This window comes from Hippocampus zosterae, chromosome 2 (assembly GCF_025434085.1).
Source record: "Hippocampus zosterae strain Florida chromosome 2, ASM2543408v3, whole genome shotgun sequence".
NCBI classification, from domain to species: domain Eukaryota; kingdom Metazoa; phylum Chordata; class Actinopteri; order Syngnathiformes; family Syngnathidae; genus Hippocampus; species Hippocampus zosterae.
Window position 1 is genome coordinate 22,999,797 of NC_067452.1, and position 20,908 is coordinate 23,020,704.

At 43.4% G+C, this 20,908-nt stretch overlaps 2 protein-coding genes across 4 annotated transcripts in view; both read right to left on the reverse strand.

The window, feature by feature from the left end:
• Positions 1-1,079: 1,079 nt before the first annotated feature.
• On the reverse strand, positions 1,080-10,729 carry LOC127595620 (protein Wnt-5a-like). Its single transcript, XM_052057264.1, has 5 exons — positions 9,985-10,729; positions 7,960-8,108; positions 5,655-5,902; positions 3,311-3,603; positions 1,080-2,878 (listed from the first exon to the last, which is right to left on the reverse strand). Exons 2-5 carry the CDS (start codon positions 8,094-8,096, stop codon positions 2,420-2,422), a joined length of 1,137 nt encoding a protein of 378 aa, XP_051913224.1. The 5' UTR covers positions 8,097-8,108; positions 9,985-10,729; the 3' UTR covers positions 1,080-2,419.
• Positions 10,730-12,209: 1,480 nt separating this feature from the next.
• The window catches only part of LOC127595580 (ERC protein 2-like), a 175,269-nt gene continuing 166,570 nt past the window's right edge, over positions 12,210-20,908 (reverse strand). For all 3 annotated transcript variants that reach the window (XM_052057192.1, XM_052057190.1, XM_052057191.1), the window contains one exon: positions 12,210-14,900. The gene's annotated coding sequence lies outside the window, so the exon portion shown is untranslated. The remainder of the gene's footprint in view (positions 14,901-20,908) is intronic.

Here is a 20,908-nt window from a genome sequence, read left to right on the forward strand (position 1 = left end):
CAGCTGACTCCAAAAGGTCTTGGCTTTGGAGTCAGAGAACATGGGTCAGATTCTAAGAATGGTAACCACATTGCTGGTAAAACGTGTTTAATTTTATTTTCTCAAACGGGTGCCATAAAGTATCTGGATCCAATATATATATATTTTTAATAGAGTAGAATAGAGTCTACTGATGTATCTGGATTCAGATTTCTTTGTGCAACCACTTGACGAAAATAAAAAGCATGTTTTTAAGTGCAGGTCTTAAAGTGACACTAATCTACTGCTGAGGTGCCCTTAAGCAATGAATGATTTTTTTTTCAGAATAAACATTTTTGTGTGTGCTTATTGTCATATCTCGCTTGCAATCAATGGCCCAAATTTGGGGGAAATATTCACAGTAGAATTTACTGTACCATTGAAAACATCACAAAACAAAAACGTGCACATCAGCTGTGATGTACTCATTTACGTGGCGCGCCGTTTGCGCATTGTGAAGGTGTACCTAATAGAGCAGCCAGGAAGAGCAGGTCACGTTTGCACCGACTTTGAAAGGCCACACCGCAACCAAGAGCGGAACCACTGTCGAGACTTTCTCTATTACTTCTTTAACTGCACTTTCATTCAACCGCATTGTCGGCGGCTCCTCTCGCATTTCTCCAGTTCGCATAATCCTTCGTTTCTTATTCCCTAATCTTCTCTCCTGTTCTCCGTTTGAGCTCCCGCAGCCTCTGACAAGGCCCGGTCTTTTTCCAGGCAGCCCCGGCCCCGCTGCCCACACCGAAAATCCCCGTCTTCCGACAACAATATGATTAATGGTTCCATTTACTGACCTACTGTCAGCGGATTGTTGAGCGCCGCATGTAATTTAACCACAACTAAGATGCTTTAGAGGCAGCCCATCTCCGGCTCTCAAGCAATCTCTCGCTCCCGCCGCACAGCTGTCATTTCAGGAAGGTTAGACTGTCTGTTACGACATCGGACTGAAGAGGAGACCAACTGAACGGATGCCGTCTTGGAACTTTACGATCCAAGAGCTTCCTACTTTGTCATGCAGACGTCTGCCCCGAGCCAAAAAAGACAACTTGTCAAAGGCAATCTGAGTAAATAGTCGGGTTTCATATATTTATTGAAACAAAGTTGAACATTTAGCCAATTTGTAAAATATCACAAAATATTTGCCGTTACACATGAAATTTAACAAACCTCAAACTGACAGAGGAAGCTTATAAATATACATAAATTTAGTTGGACCGGTGGAGATAGTTGACTTTACGAGTGGTATTGAAAAAAATGCGGCGATTGGGAATTGGACCATCCGATGTAAAATGTGTCAAACACCAACACAGACCATGAGTGAGTAGGAACAACTGAGTTGACATATAAGGTGCATTTCCCTTTACAAAAATTGTGAAGATTCGCGAGAGTGAGTGACAACTTTTTAAAAGTGATTTCCACATACAGAGTGTCCAACTAAAGGAGTCGTATTTTGCTGCGATAGTGGTGGATCCGGTTTAAAAACAAAATAAAATAAATACAGTTTACTGATCGGTTGAATATACCATCTACACAGAACTATTTCACCAATGTAATCAAAGACTTGCCCATATATATCCAAACCAGGTTATGTATTGTAGACTATGGTAATTGAATAAGCTGATTTAATATGGAAGACAGTGTTGGCTATAATATGGATACATTAAGTGATGCACTGCAGTATTAAAAAAAAAAAAACAGCTGAAAAGACATACAGACTAAGTTTAAGCCTCTGTATTTCAAAAGTGCATCATGGTGGAGGGCTTCTGCAGCACCTGCGGATCGCTTGGGCTTTCGGGACAGCTTAATAAATAGCCCAGCCCCCCCAAAACGTCCTTTGTCTGAACCCATTTTTCCTCTCTGGACTCACACAAACGAACGCGATCCATCCTGCTCCATGAGTTGAGAAGTTGGGATTGGGGATGCGAGAGCTGGTTTGGGAAGGGGCCCATGAAAACACATCCATCCATACAACACGCAGGCATTCTCCTGTCAACGCAGCCGTACAACAAAACAGGACTTTGAAGTCAACCGCGCGTCAAGTATCACACTACTTTTTCTTAGAAAATGGAAAGCGTGGTCCCATTTTGTGATCCATCAGAGAAATGTCACAAAAGATAAAAATTCCAGAACAAATTCAATCGTTAGGAAGAGGTGTTTCCAGCCAATTGAGGCACTTGTAGGGCTTAAAATCAGCTGGGCCAAAATAAAACAATTTTAAAATAAATATTTCATGATACTCTCAGTTCCTGATAACGTGATTTACTTGGGGAGGGGGGGAGAATAAAAAAAGTCAAGTCTTTTTTTGCAATGGCATAGTTGTTTAACTCTATAAATATCATTTATATAGTTTCTCTCTTCCATTCGCTCTCCGTCTTGGACTCCTTCGCTTGCAGCTCGAGTCTCACTTGCAGACGAATTGGTCTACGATTTTGGTGCAACGCTTGCACTTGACATAGCAGCACCAGTGGAACTTGCAGTGGCAACGCTCCACTAACTGGGCCTTGAACTGGTCATAACCGCGACCGCAGCACATCAGCTCGCAGCCATCCATCCCCTCGGAGGTCTTGTTGCAAAGACGCCCCACTGTGCCCAGGGAGCCAGTGCTTTGGTTCTTCAGGCAGTAGTCTGGACTGGACTCGATGTACACCAGGTCGTGGCTGGTAGGGGGGTTGAACTTGTTGTTCATCTGCACCAGCTTCCCGCGAGAGTTGAGCTTCATGGCTGCGGCACTGTCGTACTTCTCCTTCAAGGCGTCGCCCACCTTGCGGAAGTCAGCCAGCTGCAGCCAGCAGGTCTTAAGGCTGCAAGAGCCCGAGACCCCGTGGCACTTGCATGACACGTGCGCAAGATCGGACACAGTCTGAGGGGCAAAGGAAGCACAGCGCGTGGATGTAAAGCCAGTCAGACAAGCACGATTCATCTTTATGATGTATAATTCGCTCACGGTCCGATCCCGTGTGCATTTGGGCAAGGCAAAGTACAGTCAAACAGCCCGCTCTCCGAAAGACAACGGCCTGGCTCGCAATATCTTGGCTCCACGTTTGCTTTGAGGTGGTTTCAAGATGTTTGGGGAGAAAAATGAAACCCCAGCACTGTCAGAGCGATGCTATCTAGCCCTCAGATCTCGGAACCCGCGGGGGAGAGCCGACAGAGCTGTTGAATCTGATTGACCTGGCTCGTCTCACTTCCAGCGTGGCCTTTTTAAAGCACGCAGAAGGCCACGGCGTGTGGATTTATCGCTCGCACGTTTTGAGAATCATAAAGAGCTTGGAATGTGTGTCTGGACACCTACCCGTCTTCCAGCCTCGTTGTTGTGAAGATTCATCATAAGCCGCGCGCTGTCCTGCGAGCCTTTCGGGTAGGTCTTCTCCCTCTCACGGGCATCCACAAACTCCTTTGAGAATCTGTAGCCATAGTTGAGGTTGTCTCCGCAACCGCCCCACAGCCAGTCTCGCGGCAGGTCTTTGGGCCGAGCGGCGCGACTGCACCCGCAGCTGGACAGCTCCCCCTCTCTGCAAGCGCGGCTCACTGCGTTCACAACCCCCGCTGCGCTGATGGCGTAGGTGAAGGCCGTCTCTCGACTGCCTGTGCGCAAACAGTTTGAAATGCTTGGGTGCAAACCAAACAAAAGCATTTCATTTCACGCAGCGACCTTCATTTGACGCGTTTTTTTTTTTCTTTTCGTTGCATCGGTCATGCACCGTCACTTGTTGCGCAGCACCTGATCACTTCTGCGGGCTTTTAGTCAAACATGTTGAAAAGTGGAATTGGGTTTGCTCTTGCTGGGCTTGAGCTAGAGCTTGGACAGCAACCTCCGATGACAAAGAATTCACCCCACCCCCAAATGGAAAACCACAAGGTGTCTTTCACATTGTCGGTCACGACTGATGGATTCTGTTATACATTCTTTTTCTGCCCACGAAGCCCAGCCTACCTCATTATTTACTACCGAGAAAGAAACTCAAAATGCACCTCAGCAAATTGGAACTCGCCATAATGACCAAAGAGCAAAACTGAGGACCCATGTGGACAAAAAAATGGCAAAAGAAGAAACGGTTGACAAAAGCATAGCAACTGATTGAGACAAAATGGAACTGCACCTCTTACAAGGCCTTATGGCCACAAAGCAAGGACTGCAATGACAAAAGCAGATGGACTAAGTGCAAGAAAGGAAAAGTGTTTGAAAGAAAAACTGAAAAGATTTGTCATGGCATGAATGGAAAAAGGCGCCAATAGAAACTCAAAAGAGAGGCATCAATTTATTAGTTTTTTTTTTAAGTCAACGGTGTGGGTAAAGGAAGCCTGTTAGAAAGTTTGAGATGCATCAATCTGGAATATCTGCAAAGGAGTGGATTCGAGAGGAGAGGATTTATTACTCAGATTCTTGACTTGTTTAATTCATCTTTCGAATATTGGCGTCGTATCAGACTTGTCGACAGACTCAAGTGCCTTCTCTTTCCCTGCTGCCTCTTCTCTAAACCACCCTGAAGAAAACCAGAGAGACAAAGGAACTGAACCCAACTGCTTCAGTGTTGCTCGGAACTGGGTTTTAAATCAAAAGCAGGGTCCATCAACCAAGCAGCCAGACGGTCACACTAGCAGACCGGGGCGAGCATGTTTACGTGGCCTGGAGAGTGGAAGAGGAAGAGCAAGTCGGAGAGTGGGGGCAACATACACTCAAAAGGCGACGTGAACCGCACTGGTCAAGAAATTCTCAAGCAGACCGTTACTATCATCTCTGCATACTTTTGTATGATGTCCGCTTCAAATCACTGAAGATTTCTGGCATCCCAATTCAATAGAGGTCAACCGCAGCCTGTTTCTCTGGATCATCCACACATCCAGCTGCACTGTTTTCTACTGCAGTGAAATCACCATTATCCAATATTAAAGAAACTCTCTCCGGAAGGATAGACTGTTGCAAAAATAAAATAAATAAAATATGGAGCCATAAGTACCACATAGTAAATTCCATTTTTGAAAATGGGGCGACAGCAGCAATCTTGAGACATATTTCAAGCCACAACTTAATAAAGTAAAACTTTTCAAGGAGGCAAAATACATTTTTGAAGTGTCTTCATTTTGAGAATTCAGTGTACAGTTGAAGTACACATCTCGAACGCGAAAGACCAATCTTGGCATTCGTGTAACTTTCTGTGCCTAAAAACATAAGCCCCAAAATAAAGCAAGGTGACAATCCGTAGTGCTCCTAATCATAGAATAGACATCGCTCTGGCCAAGCCGGACAAAACTGCCAAATATCAGCATGCTGTCAAAACTGCAGCAACACTGCTGACATTACGATGACCACATTGCCGGGATTTATTATAATCCATTTGCAAGATCGTGATCAACAAAACTTGACGTCAACATCCCCCCCCCCCCCTTTCCTGAGATGCGGGCACGCATCCAAAGAAAACATTTAGTGGTTTTAGCCGAGCACGGTTTGTAAAGTTCTGCCATCTTAAATGAGTGTGTGAAATACGCACGCCTTCATTTTTAACCTTGCCTCCCGGCCATCAAGGAGAGAAGCTCATTCTCGGCTATGTTGCATGCTAAAATCTGAACCAAGCTAACCGCTTGCAGAATGCGAATGTGTCAGTTTCCCAAAAACGGATGACGTCTGTCTCGCTTACCTATTTGCATGACCCGTCCAAAGACGGAAGAGTTGTCCACTGTGCTGCAGTTCCAGCGGCGATGTCTGAACTGGTACTGACACTCTCTGATGCCCGTCTTTGCACCTTCGCCGATGTACTGCATGTGGTCCTGGTAGAGCTGGCATAGCTTCTTCTGGCCCTGCGAAAGCCCCGCCAACTGGCTGCACAGAGGCTGGGCACCGATGATGTAGGCCTCGGGGATCAGCAGCGGGTTCATGGCTAAAGACCTGGATGAAAAGGCAGGCGCTTTCAATCGTGTGCCATGGCGCGCCAAAATGAGCAAGAGAAAACAATAAAAGATAATCAACAGCTGATTGGTTTTCTGCCTCTCAGACTTGGAGCATTTTATTGTCCGGCAGAATCCTCAGAACAGCTTGAAATCTTTCGCACTGAAAAGTGATGCGATGGCCAGTGCCAAGCACGCAATGGCGGGCAAAAAAGCAGCGCACAGTAGGAAAGAAGGAAATGCGGATGATGGTCTACACCGGTTGAAAGAAAGAAACGCTCAACTCCTCGCATGTTGAAGAAGCCGAGCTGGGAGCAGTTCAACTAAAGAGCCAACGTCCCGTGACTGAGTATTTCTTTTTTTACAGCCTTTGGAAAGCTTTATTTTTCAAGGGAAAACAAAAGTAAAAATATGTACATTAGCCCTTTGCGGGAGTTCTCCACGATGAAAACTTTGCACACATTTGAACAATTTCGCCCACCGCCATTGGTTCGTTCGGTTCGAGCTTTCTTCATGTGCGCTCTTACCGGCTAAAGCTATGAAGATGAAACGGCCCACAATTTTGTCACGCAAGCTCATTTTCCAACATTTCCACGGCGCGACTTGTGAAGTAATGATTCGAAGAGGGATATTAAGAAATAGCCGCACTACTCCGGGCATCTGGTTCCAGGCCACAAGACAATCCGAGCGGCCCATCCCCGAGCCCCTCGAGAGAGACAATTAGCCCTCGTGTAACTTGATCAACTGCAACGGAACACACACACACACACCAGGGAAATATAGTTTACGGAGACACTATGCAGACATGCTACCCCCCTTAAATCATGGACCCACTGACGTTTTCTCAAAGAAAGTTTGTACTTTGTGGTAAGCTTGCAAGTAGGACTGTGAGCCAATCGTCAAAAGCATCAAAACATACATATTACACACACATATACATGTAAAATTAAATTTTTTTGCACATTGCCACAAGATGGCACGGGCACCTTTACTTGATCAATTAAACCAAATTTTTATGTATGTACAGTATGTACTGAATATATATTTGAATATTTTTTTGTGAGGCTGGTGGAGATTCTGCAAATGCTCTTAATTACAGGCAGTGAGTGACAAATATAGCAACTTCTAAGAAGAGATTTCGCCAAGCCAAACATTTGCCTTTCTGTAGGTGCATTATCGCAATGATTCCCAACCTGCGTATCATGACAGATCATTGGGGGCACTGTGAGAAATGATCTAGTTTTTTCCGAAATTTTTGATTTAGTTATTACACATAACATTTCATTCATCTCTCCACACCTGTGGTGGATAGTGACAGCTAGAACATTTAAATGCTCTTCCATGAGATGGTCGAAGGCACGCTTGTTGTGTATTCACCTGTTGCTATTCAGCTTGCCTCAAATTTCACACAAAGTAATTCCATTTGGGAGCAAATCGAGTGGAGCTCATTATTTCGGTGTTCATAATTTTTGCGACATTCCCTCCCCCTCCTTTTTCAAATGTAACGTGGGTGCTTTTGCTCAGTCAAGATTTTGAAACAATGCATCAGTGTGATGATTTAAGAGCATCGTGCATCAATAGTTTTCCCTTTTAACGGCAACACAGACGCGTGGCAAATTACACACATTGAGATTGACAACAATGAAAACCACAGATATTCAGCATTTTTATATCAGTAATTTTGGCTTGGCAAAAACAGAAAAAAGAAAACGGGGGAGAAAGAAAGGTGTTCCTGAAATGCTAAGGTGTAACAGCTAGCGTGCTGTGGGACTTCATATGTGGTGTAACTGAAGCCAAGTAGACTGACAAAAAACTCGTTTGAATTTTTTTGGGGGGAAAAAAATATATATGTATATACACACACATACATATATATATATATATATATATATATATATATATATATATATATATATATATATATATATATATATATATATATATATATATATACATACACACACACACACATATGGTACATGGATGCAAAACGGGCTTGCACAGTTCCAAATGCCACACTGCACAGACTGGCAAATCCCCGCAAAGAGCAATACATACCACCATGAGTTGGCCTCCACCACCACCTGCATGAGGAGCGTGAGGAGTGTGAGTGCAAAGACGCAGTGTCTGGAGTCCAACACGCTGCCCAGGGGCCAGCAGGCCGGCCGACACACACAATTTAGTCCCAACTTCATCGTCACGCCAATCTGAGGGACGATACAGCAACATGTCACTCACGTTCACAAACATACATACACTGTTAATCGTGCATGCTGCGGCAAATGTCAAATATTTGCAGACGATCCGTTTCCCTTTGTCTTTCGCACACGCACACACGCACGCACTCACACACGCGCGCACGCGAGAGTTGCACGCGTATGAGCCGACTTTTTACGGCCGCTGAGTGTGAATCACGTGATAGATGTGGAAGCAGCAAGGACAATGGAACTGAAACCTCAGCCTGACGCATTCCTGACAATTTACTTTGCGCACGGAGACTTGGGCGGGTTTTGGTTTGCATGCACGATAAACGCATGCGTTCTAAGGGGTCGAACGCATCTCGAATGACCCACAACATTTCAAATTAGGGCCATGTACAAACAAATAAGGGATATGTACAAACAAGATTTATTTATTACAGCCAGTGGATGCAATCGTGAAAATGCAAACCAACTAAAATGTACATTAGACGTTACTTGAATTACTCGATTAAATTAAAAGATTATAATTTCCACAGATTAATACGAACGCCCTTTATAAAAACTAGATATACGCACATTTACCGGTAAAGTGAAAGTAGAATAAAGTGGCGAAGTGGTGTGGGGGAGGGGGTGGCACGTCGACAGCGGGCGGAACAGAAGGCCGAGATGCTCAGCAATTTTTTTTTATTTTAAATCAGGATTTCTTTATAGGGTGAAAACGGAATACAATCCCCCTGCATGTGTATAAATCGCCAAAATTGGACTGAGGTTTTCGACACGATTACCGGACTGGCGTAAAGCTCACCAGCGCTCCTTACGTAAGCAGGTCTACAAGCGGACTCCAAGTGGGCTAAGGGGGTGACTGCCACCTTGTAATGTATTCACAGTTAACACTAAATCAGTTGTAGTTTGGTTGTACTTCCACGCGCGTACCAGAGCCACAGGTACTCGCAATTATGAATTGATTTGATGCCGATCAAGTTATTCAACTTGAGTTTAAATTGTAAAAAAATAAACCCAACAGCCCCCCCCAATTCTTCCCCTGTATTATTGTATTTGATTCTCGTGCAGTTAAAGTGCGCTGGCGAAGTGGAGGCGCTGCAGACTTCTTAAATCGGTGAGCCCCTCCCGCCCCGCCCTACAAAACATTTGACCCCTACAAAAGTGGCGCTGCAAATTGACCTGTTGACTGCTAACGAGCACACCCATTTGTGGATCCAAAAGTGGCATCGAATTGAGCGCACTTCCGTTGGAGATCAATGAGAGGAATGTCGTCAAAAATAGTCAGCGTGACTGCAGAGTCAAGTCATTTGAATTTAGAACATTTCTACCGAGCAGGTCATGAGAACGTCATTTCTATTCCGTGTCAATTTTCCATCTCAAAACGACTTAAAAAGCAATTAAGAAATACGAAGACAGCACAGGCCAGTAAATATCACTTCCATCAAGGAATTGGTGATTATAATTTTGATTTCACAGGTTAAAACTGTTTGCATGTGTGTTATTTTAATTCAACAAATTAAATATTCTTTTTGAACCTACAATGAACTACGTGAGATAGAAACAATTTGCAATATTGAACACGTAAATTTTCTCGTCTTTGTTTCCTCCGTATTGAAGTTCAAACCAGGAGAGGGAGCCAATTACTACGCTTTGATAGACAGCAGTATGAAGAAACGATTGCCAAAGAAAATACACGTAAAAAACGAATTTAAGTCATTTCGGATCAAATATCATTTTATCCGTTCTTTACATTTATTTAGATTTTGATTACCCCGAAGCAAAACAATACAAAAAAATCGAGAACGACACTGACACATCCAAGAAGACAAGGCGCACTTGTAAAATTAAATTTGCAGTGACATGGAGATGCTCTACTCACCGGGGAGCTGGAAGATGTAATCCAACTTGTGCAGACGATGTCAAACCAATAATCCCAATGCTGTCCACTGGGAAATTAATTTCCTTTCTCTCGTCGTTTTATCCCAATCTGGTGTACACGCGGGTCGGAGATAAAGTGGAAAGTTCTTCGGCAACGGACACTCCAAAAACAGTCCAAATAAAATAAAGAGAAGTGGATGCGCTCCGTGCGCCTCACCACTGGGAAGCGGCAAAATTAAACAAAGTCTTCTATCAGGCAATTAATGAGTCCAAGTGAGCCGTTCTTTCTCAAAAATGTGGAAAGTCGCCACACCGGGTTGAAGCGACAAAAGTCAGTGGCCGTTTAAATTCACTTTTGAAGAAAAAAAGGCATCTACACGATTAGGACATCCCATATTAGAAAAATTAAAAAAAGAATAAATCCCAGCCGGGCACGCTCTCTGGTCAATGAGCGTTTTACCTGCGCAAAGATCCACGCGTTGCTCCACGTCGCGAGCGACTTGTCACTTTAGCTCCCATTCTGCGCGAGGACGCAGACTCTGACAATCCCCGAGTCCAAGTCGTGGCAAATAGTCATCCGCCGCGCGACACTGGAGGTTAGCACCACACACACACACACAAAGTGTTCCCCAAAATACCGAATAACAACGACGTTCCAAACGGTGGGGCTGGCGCGCGCGCTGCTGTTACAAGGAGTAAACAAAAAATCAAAACGAACAAACAAACTAAGAGAGAAAGCGGCGAGGTTTTTTTTTGTTGTTTTTTGCCGACGATTCGTCCTCCCGCGCGGCGTGCGTGTTGTGAAGTGCAGCAGACGGGAGACGACTTGAGCTCCCCTCTCTTGATTTCTCTCCCTCTCTCACCTGCTCGTGTGGCCTCCTCCCACAAGGCAGCGCGGACCCGGCCGAGACCTCCGCGACGCGCATGCGCATGACTACCGCCACGCCACAGAAGTCGAATTGAGCGAGGCGAGGGTGGGACAGGCTGTAACAAAACAAACCTCTCTATTACCTAAAATAAACTTGAAAAAGCACCTGAGGCTATTACCTTATCCATTCCAGAGCACAGCTAGGATTTTCCCCTTCAGCAGATCGAATTTCGTCCTTGCAAAATCGTCTGGTGTGCTTTTACAGACTGCTCTCATCACCTACGGGCTTTTCCAGGACTGCGGCCTATACTGTAATTATTATTCTATGCTACATGATCTACAAACATGCAGCAGAGATCCACGGTCTTACACCTCAAATGTTATTCCGTGAACCCGACGACCGGTGTCGAAGGTCATTGTTTTTGAATGATTTCACGACACCGTCACGCTGTAAATCACGGAATGTTCGTAGCTATTGTCAAAGACGACAAAGCTAAAATAAATGGCAAAATACTTAGTTGAACAAGGATGTTCCCAAACAAACAATTGATGTACCATGTAAGACAATCGTCAGGCTTCCGCAAATTAAAATTAGTCAAGTGCAGCCATGTCATATCAATCACATAAAAAAAAAAAAATCCAATCCCTAATTTATATGCATTTATTTTTCGTGGAGAAAAACAAATCTCTCCCTCTTTCTGTATGTATATATACAGTATATTTGTTCCATCATAATAACAGTGTCTATTAGTGGATTTTTGCTGGACGCAATCCTCCACAAAATGCTGATGAAAATGGTCTCAAAAGAATTTCAAAGTCAATTGAAAACAATATCTTTACTCTTAAACAAAATTACACATGCGTCAAACTCTCCCACTAACACACAACCATTATTTGATCCACTTATTCTCACGAGGGTCTCAGATGTGCTGGGCCGAACCCAGCGGTCATTGGTCAACAGGCGGGGTACACCCTGAACTGCTTGTGAGCCAATCGCAACTTCTTTGTATAAGTGGAGGGAGGCAAGCAAAGTAACAGTTTCGTTGCTCAGTTCTGCCATTTTGTTTTACTGCACACATGAGGAGAAAAAAATAATGGTTGAACAGTGGCCAAAGGGTTAGCATGTCTGCCTCAAACTTTTTGATTGAAGGTCCGAATCTTGGCTTCAGGCCTTGATGTGGAGTCTGGTGTTTTTCTCCAGCTCATCCGGCTTATCTCCACGTTCCCAAAACATGTATGCTCTTTTCGTTGAAGAGTTTAAATTGCCCGTAGGTGTCACTTTAAGTGTAAAATGTTGTTTGTCTGGTGACAAAACCAGGGTGTACCCGCGTCTCACCATCCTAATGAAGCAAGCGGTGTAAAGAAAAACAAATGGATTTTATTTCATTGTGCAGGGGTAGGTAATAAAGTATTCAAAAGTGTACAGTATCACAAGAGTAAAAGTCTGGCAACAGGACACGAAGTTTGAACAAGGGTGATGACACACACATTTCTGGATTCTACTCTTTGCACATCAGCTGTTGGCAGACTTGCGTGCCAAGGTGCATCCAGCTGGTCTTACCAAACATGCTTAGCCACATTTGTGAACCCGCCCTCTCCGCCGTTCCTCCTCGATCACCTCCACATCCACCCCCCATGTTTTCTGAGGAAGAAAAGCCGGGGCAACATCTGGCTGAGTTTATGAGAGTGGGAGAGGCTTGGTAGACCATGAAAACTGGGAAAAACTTCAAGAGTCTATTGTTGAAAATGCCATTAGTGGTGGTGAAACTTTCATCTTGTGAAAATAGCCATTGTTGCACTCCCTTTGACCACCAAACACTGTCACTGTCAATGTTATTGACATTATTTGGCTTAAAAGACACCTCATAGTTCCTGTGAAAGCAACGTTTATTAAAACAACTGGAAACACGCTGACCACTGCAGAACATTGTGGGAACAAGTCAAGGGTGAATCCCGTGAGAACCCTCACAAACATTCACAGTTATGGATAAAGTTGATCTGAACCACCCACACATAAGCAGAATAAAAAATGTTGTACTTTATAAATGTTAATACTTTGTTCCACTGGAGCAAAGAGAACAATTGAGGGGGAAAAATGTATATATGTACAGTAATCCCTCGTTTATCACGGTGAATGGGGACCAAAACCACCCGCGATAGACGACAATCCGCGAAGTAGCGTTCAATTAGCATAAACAAGTAAAAATATATTTTTTTTTCCAAAGTTCGCAAACGGTCAGTGAGAAGCTGCAAAACAACAGCGAGTCACATAGAGCAACATATACAGGTACTGCACTACATGTATATGTAAAAAAAAAAAAAAAAATTAAATATGTTTGAAAAAATCCGCGATGCACTGAACCCGCGATAAACGAACCGCAAAGTAGCGAGGGATCACTGTATATATAATTTATGTATTTATGTGGAAAGAAAACACTGATAATATGAACTCAAGGAACCCCAAAGTCCTTTCTTGTCTTTTAATATCCACCTGTAAAAGCGTCAATTTTTACTTGTAATTTTTTTTATTGTTTATTTCATCTTTGGAAGTGTGTTTCAGACAGCTCAAAAGATGAAGGTGGGAAGAATTTAGGTCCCCCCCTTTGTGTCTTTTGGGTCCTCAGGCTGAGGTTCAATTGTCCATGTTTGTGAGTCACTAAGTCTGAGACTTCAAGCTGCTTCCCGAGTAATATGCACTGTGCAAAAGAAACCGTGTCAAACAAAATACACATCACTTTTCAAAACCCAAAATAGTGGCACTCGGATATGAAATGAATGTCACAAAAAAGTGCAAAGAAAACATGACATGGTTGATATTGTTTTAGCAATCAAATTCACAACAGGCTCAACAGAGAGATGTCCAGTACTCCTATTTTTATATGAATTGTAATTTGACCCTAGCCGACATTTCAACTGATGTCGGTGACTTTCAGCCTCTTCAACAAGGCAAGGAGGAGATGTTCCACCAAAGTCAGGTCAGTCAGCAATTGAGCCTTAGAACACGAAAGCTTCGAATCCAGTCCAATATCAGAAGAATGTCTCTGCAATATGGTTTGTCTCCATTGGCACGGTACATCGAGAAGGTCTTCGTGGATCTGAAGGTGTGAGGTCCATGTTGTGAAAAGTCCAAAACTGTATTTAGTGGCAGAAGTAAACGTAATACTACGTTCGCAAGTCCAGTTGCACCAAAGTTTTATCGGTATATCCACTGGCTTGGCTACATTCGTATTAAAAGTAGTGGCTCAATTTTGTGTTGATTGAGAGCCAGAACTCAAAACTGAACATTTTACCCTGCTCACAATCCCCCACCCCCAGCAAACATTGAGGGACATAAAGGCAGGGGTGCCACATTAAAGCGGGCCCAACACTCCTAACTGCCCCCCTACGTTCGGGTCAGGGCATTCGTCAGCAAAGAAGAATACAACATTTGGAGCTTATCGGAAGTTGTGGCTCCTGAAATGCATGCCCGTCTGGCAGGAATTGGACTTTGCGTAGATCTGATTGTTTGCATCAGAACGTCAAATATTTTGCATTTTATGAAAAATAGGTCATCAGTTGTAATGTCGTAATTGGCTGATCAATGAGTGATGTCATTGGTAGGATCAGCAAAATCAAACATTAGAGCAAAAACAATCTTGTTGTCTCAAAGGACTTCTGTGCTGTCAGCATGCACAGTAATTTTTCGTTTTTCATTTGTTTTCACTTTTTTCAGGGCAGTGGGGGGATTTCAGGTCACCCCCTGCATCAGCATCATCCCCCACCTCCCCCCCTATTTTTAGTGTATTGTATTTCTCTGTTTTGGGGATATTTTTATTTTTTAGGAGTTAATTGTTATTATTTATTCCTAAGGTATTTCAATGGTCGTCAGTTAAACACAAGTGTAGGCAGTTCCGGTCCCAATCGTCGGCTTTACAGTAAATGAATAAGTACATTTAATAGACTGTTCCACTTTAATTGCACTGATCGGCTCCAAAATCCAAGCAGAGTTGAGGTAATTCGAAAGCAGCACTGAAGCACCTGGACCTCCCGAGATCTGGCGGTGCAAGCAGCTGTTGACAGAAACAGGATGAAAACATATTTGTGTGAGAGGTCAAATACCAAGATTAAAAAAAACAAAGCAACAACAAAAGAAGACGGAGTGCTAAAATAGACATTAATATGGCCTGTTGTTTTAAAGGTCATTTGTCATCACTTGAAATTTTACAAAAACACTGCTTGGTAGTGGACAAATAAAAGCTCAGCGTCTCCTATTAAGTTTTCCATTTCTCTACCGTTTTGTTCCTAAATGTTTGGCGGGCCTCCAGAACTCCTTAAGGAAGCGGCCCAAACATCAAGTGCTCAGAATAAAGAAAAAAAAAGAAGGGCTGGGGGAAGGGAAAACCGAGTTTGGAATATGTCTGTTATTCAGGCAGCACAACAGTCCAAAACAACTCACTACTTTCCTGGGGATTGTTTAAAAAATGGTGATGTATGTCTATCATGATGAGAGCACTGCATTGCATCAGCCCACAGACTATTTTGTGTTACACATTGTAATTGTGAGTCACACACATTTCAATCCCGCCGGCCAACAACACAAATACTGTACTGTCGACCATGCAAACACGACATTGGGTGATCATCATGATGATTCAAACGATACTGACAGAAAGCAGATGAGCTTAGCGTGTTGGTCTTCAAAACGGATCATATGGAATGTGTCCACTTCTGCAGTGCATGCTCATTGGCTGAAGAGTGACCATTCGTTACAGCCACGAGTAAATAAACAGGCAGTGCAATTAAAGTGCCATCATTTGTTATGCAACAAAGTGAGTGTGTGTGTGTGTGTGTGTGTGTGTGTGTGTGTGTGTGTGTGTGTGTGTGTGTGTGTGTGTGTGTGTGTGTGCGTGTGCGTGCGCATGTATAAACCCTAACGTGAGTTTGTCTAAATTTGTGACTCAAGTTTCTCCGCTGTCGTCTGCACTTAAGTTAATGATTTGGGGTGGCAGCATAGAATCAATAAATATGGCCTCCGGCAGACCATAATAGAGAGCACAACCTGCCTGTTGATATGCACAAAGACTGCTCCTCTTTCTTCTCTGTCAGCACCTCTCTTGCACCACACGCAGCAGATGCATTCCCTCCATAAACTCAGGTCAGCGTCCACATTCATAATCACGAAACGTGGTGCGAGCAGACATGCGTGCGTTCATGCTTTATTAAACTGCAATAAACTGTATCAAAAGTGAAATCCACCCAGATTGTCTTTACAATAATATGTTCTATGCACCTTCACTAGTCTAAAACACTGCATTATGATTCCTATTTCATATGTGGAAGACAAGTTAAGCAGCCAAATCCACCTGTGTTTGTCGATCTCATTTTCTGTCTGCTGAAAATGACCTGACAGCTGCTCAGGGCTCAGGTAATGACCAATCATGGCTCACTTGCTCCCTGAAGGCGTTAAAGAAAGACTGGTACAGTTGACCACCGCATAATTGCTGTTTGGCACCCACAACCTCACCAATTTCCAGAGTTTGTTCCCCCTTTCTATTTTTGTCATATTTTTATTGATATATTTGGCCATTGATTTATTTGGTAGACTTTTTTGTGGAAAAGCTTATTGGTGGGCTATCCCCACTTACTCAAAAAGTATTTTATTTATTTATTTTTCTCATTGTAATTATAGAAGCCACCAATTTTATACACAGATGTTCTCTATTTTCTTGCAAACATCATCTGTATGATGTCACAGGTGCCCATGAATAATATGAGACGCTAAATGTGAAGAAAAAAAATAATCAAGGTAATTGGTCTGTGCTATCACGGAAACATAAAACATATTTTAAAAATAAGGCCTACAGTGTGTCTTCCCTGGAAGATTGGGCATCTCCTCGGAAACAAAAGCCTCAAGAGTTTATTATTGTTATTATTCTTTTTTTTTTTTAATTTCTCATTTTCCTACTTTTTTTTCTTCCTGACTTTTTACAACTTCCTCCTAGATGGGGTTGTAGCTCTAACCCAAACAAAAGTCAATTTTTTAGTTATTGGCCCTCATGGCATGTAATGGAGAATCAAGCTAATTATCCCTACAGCTGTTTTCACTTGCTTTTTATGTAAGCAATACCTGGCCGATCCAGAGAGCAACAGTGAGGCCCTTCTTAGCGCTCCAGGCCTCCAGGCTGGCTGGAATTAGAGTGCAAAATGCCAGATTTGCGTCCCCCACCCCATCCCCCTATCCCACTCCCCGCCCCGCCCAATGCTGCCCATATGTACTCCAGCATCCATCTCCCAACATTCAGCTTTTCTAACTATAGCCAGGCAAAATACACCCTTAACATCAATATGTTGCTTTTGCCCCCTTCATGCAACCCTCAAATTCCTCTTTTGATGTTCAACAAAGTGACTCTGTTCCATCATTAAAAATGGACTTGTATGACAAGTGCTCATTTTCTTCCACTTAGTCGCTATTATGTCCCTTATTAATGAAGGCGGTGAGTGAGGATGTGGCTCGGACTAAATTGGAACCATCTCCTGGTGCCACAGAGCAAGGAAGTAAATGCAAGTGCGGATGGCAAAAAAGAGGATAGAGACAGAAGGGTAAAGGCAGAAATTGGCATTTCAAGGATGGCTGGTGCTGTCGAGATGGCGTGGCGGTTGAAAAATGAATTAAAACAATCACTCACAGGCTAATTACATAATTTCCTTCATCTGAGCAAACATGCAAGGGGAAAGCTAGCATGAGTAAGCTTCAGAGATGTCAGATCGTGAGATGCAGACGAGTCCTGCGTGCCAACGGCTGTGAATGCTTTCAAAGGCTGGGCAGTGGCTTCCATGAAAACAGCTGTCAGAAGCCACTTCCAACGTCATCTCTTCAACAAACATTTCGTTCACTCCTGTTTTGTTGGGTGGTGCATTCAGCCACCAGCTTTAAGACGACGTCATGAAAGAGGGGCGACAGCCCCTCGAGGAGAAGAGGATCACCATTGTCCATACATCCATTTTCTGTTCTGCTTTATCCTCACAAGGGTTGTGGGGCCTGCTGGAGCCTATCCCATCTGTCTTCGGGCAGTAGGCAGGGCAGACCCTGAACCGGTTGCCAGCCAATTGCAGGGCACACATAGACGAACAACCATCCGAATTCACACTCACACCCAAGGACAGGTTTGAGTGTTCAATCAGCCTGCCAAGCATGTTTTTGGAATGTGGGAAGAAACCGGAGACAACCCACGCAGGCACGGAGAGAACATGCAAACTCCACACAGGAAGGCCGGAGCTGGAATTGAACCAGGTACCTCTGCACTGTGAGGTCGACACGCTATCCACCCGACCACCGGGCCACCCTGGATCACCATTGTGCCAAAGGAAATATATAATCTTATATATGACAGAAGTTAACGTTAGTCTTTGATACATATCGAAAGAAAATTGCATACACTAGTAAAGGGGAAAAAAAACTGTCAGCACCCAATACACGGAGATCGAGCTCCTCCTTTACCATTTTCTCTCACTAATCTCTAATGGTGGGGAGCTTTGCTCATGATACAGGTGGAATTCACAGAACCAGTTCCTAATAGAGGGGTTTCGGTTTTGAACAATTTGCACACACACATGTGAACGTCCTGGAGCACGTATTTGCATCATGCAGTCCAAAGCTTGGAGACAAAATACAGACAAACCAAGAGTGCACGCTAAAGACACACACACACACACACACACAGCCACACTGCGAAGGCGTATGCAGCAGGCAGGAAGACAGAAAAAGTGCTGTTCTCAAGACATGCTCATTTTTTGCTGAAACTGTCCCGAGGCAGAAAATAAAGAGTATAGTGTTCATACAGGTCTTAAATACAGGTTTGTGCAACAACAATAAAAGGTGTGAAAAGGGGCATGGAATTCCCTCTCTTCACTCCCAAATTCCTCTCTCCTCCTCCCCCACCCCGTCTCTCTTGAGTTCTCTCTTACAGGTTCATCTCGGTCTAATCTCTCATTCACTCCGATAAGCTTCTAATCGCTGGATTCCTTTGCTTGTCCATTCTGTGGTTCTGAGCGCATTTTAAGAGGTGGTCTTTACGTACCAAAGTGAGATGTCAGGAGCTCTACCAGCTGAAGCGGAATCAAAGACGGCGGCTACGGATGCCTGCGGGGTTGTGCTGCTGACTGTATACTGTCCATTGGATCTATTTCACATTCAACAATGTAAATTACCTCAGACATCTGGTGACAGGATGACAAAAACTGCTTGAATTCCATTTACAGACACAGGTGCCATATCTTTTCAAAGATGTTTCACTGATTGTGTCTTAAATAGAACACACGGCCTTGCAGACTAAGAACAGCGTTATTTTGCTCTCCTAGATCATTCAGACTCCCAAACCAGAATCGGACACTCAACAAAAGCATAAAGCGAACAACTTTTTTTGAGCTGAACTTACAGATCTAGATTTTTTTTCTCTCAAATATTATACACAAATGTGCCTGAACTGTGTTAGTGAGCAGTTCTTCTTTGCTAAAAGAATCCATCCATTTCACAGGTATGGTAGATCAAGATGCTGATTAGACAGGAGGATGAGTAGATATGTGTGCTTAGGCTGCCCACGATAAAAAGCCACTTTACGATGTGCGGTTTTACTGTAATAGCGGGACAATAGATTGTCAGAAAAGTAGGCCCATTTACATCCGCGCAACCCATCTTCTTCACATAGAGTTGATCAGGTTGTTGATTTTGGCCCTTGGAATGTTGTTCCACTACCGTCATTTACGCCGATCCAGAGACAAACACGCTAAAAGGAGGATGTGTGGTGAGTATGGCGGGCAGGCAAAAACTGGGATGTTTTAAGGAATTGTGTACAGATCCCTACAACTTAGCGCAATGTGATGCGATTAAGAGCACAACAAAGAGCCTCAGGATCTCCCCATGGTATCTCTGCGCAATAAAGTGTAATAAAAAAAATGCACCTGTGTTCGTTGTCCATAACATTGCCTGCCCATCATACAGTATAATCCCACCACCAAAATGGTTCTCAACATTGACATAAGCATAACCCGCTGTCTTCCATGCACAGAGAAAATCGGGTGAAAAGAACACCTTTCCAAAGTGCCGAATCACCATTAAGTGGATGGATGTGCCTCCAAACTCTACGAAACACCTTGGGAGACTGCTTATGATAAAGGAATAATGTTGTTTTTTTTCCTCTTCGAGGCACTCGATGAAATAACTGTACATTTCAGAGTGGCTTTGTACTGTGGGCAGCCTGAGTCATATCTCTGCAGTTATCACGCTGTGTGTCTGATCAGCATGTTGACATGCCACGCCACCGAGGTGGATGGAATATGTCACCAAAGGAGATGTGCTCACAAACACAAATTTGCAAAGGTATTGAAACAATATTTGATTGAAGTCGGGCTTTTGTGTACATAGCACGAATCTTAGATCTCTGAGGTCAACTCATTAATAATGGCAGCAAAATCAAAAGTGTTAGGTTTATATTTTCGTTCATGTAATAATAGCAATTGAGGTCCCGTGAGACTAGGAAGTAGTGATTTTAAGCAAGCACAAACAAAACAGATTTCCTTAACCTAACATATGAAATATAATTGATCTCTTTTTTTATTTTTCCTTATAATTGGACGGTCAGTGACTGGAATAAACAAAGGTTAGTGTGTAGTGTCTTGGAAGTTAGAACAATTAAAATCGTTTTAATGTCAGTGTCATACTTACAAAGTAGGAGAAATTTGCATTTCAATAATTTGCAATGTAGGTCCAAGGGTTGATTGTAAATTGTAAATTTCCCCATTGTGGGACAAATAAAGGATATCTTATCTTATCTTATCTTATCTTGATCACAGTGGGGTCGGGGGAAGTACGAGCATGTGATTAACATTTGAGTAGAAATGATGGTGGACCGTCATACAGCTAGATCATTCCAATCCACAGGGATTGTAGATTCAAACCACATTTCCACCAAGAAGTGAAGTTCAGAAGGGTCGGCAGAGTAAACCCTGATCTTGTGCAGGGCCTGCTCGGAATGATATTAGCTGCATCCTTTGTCTATACAGCATGACAACAAAGCAGTCA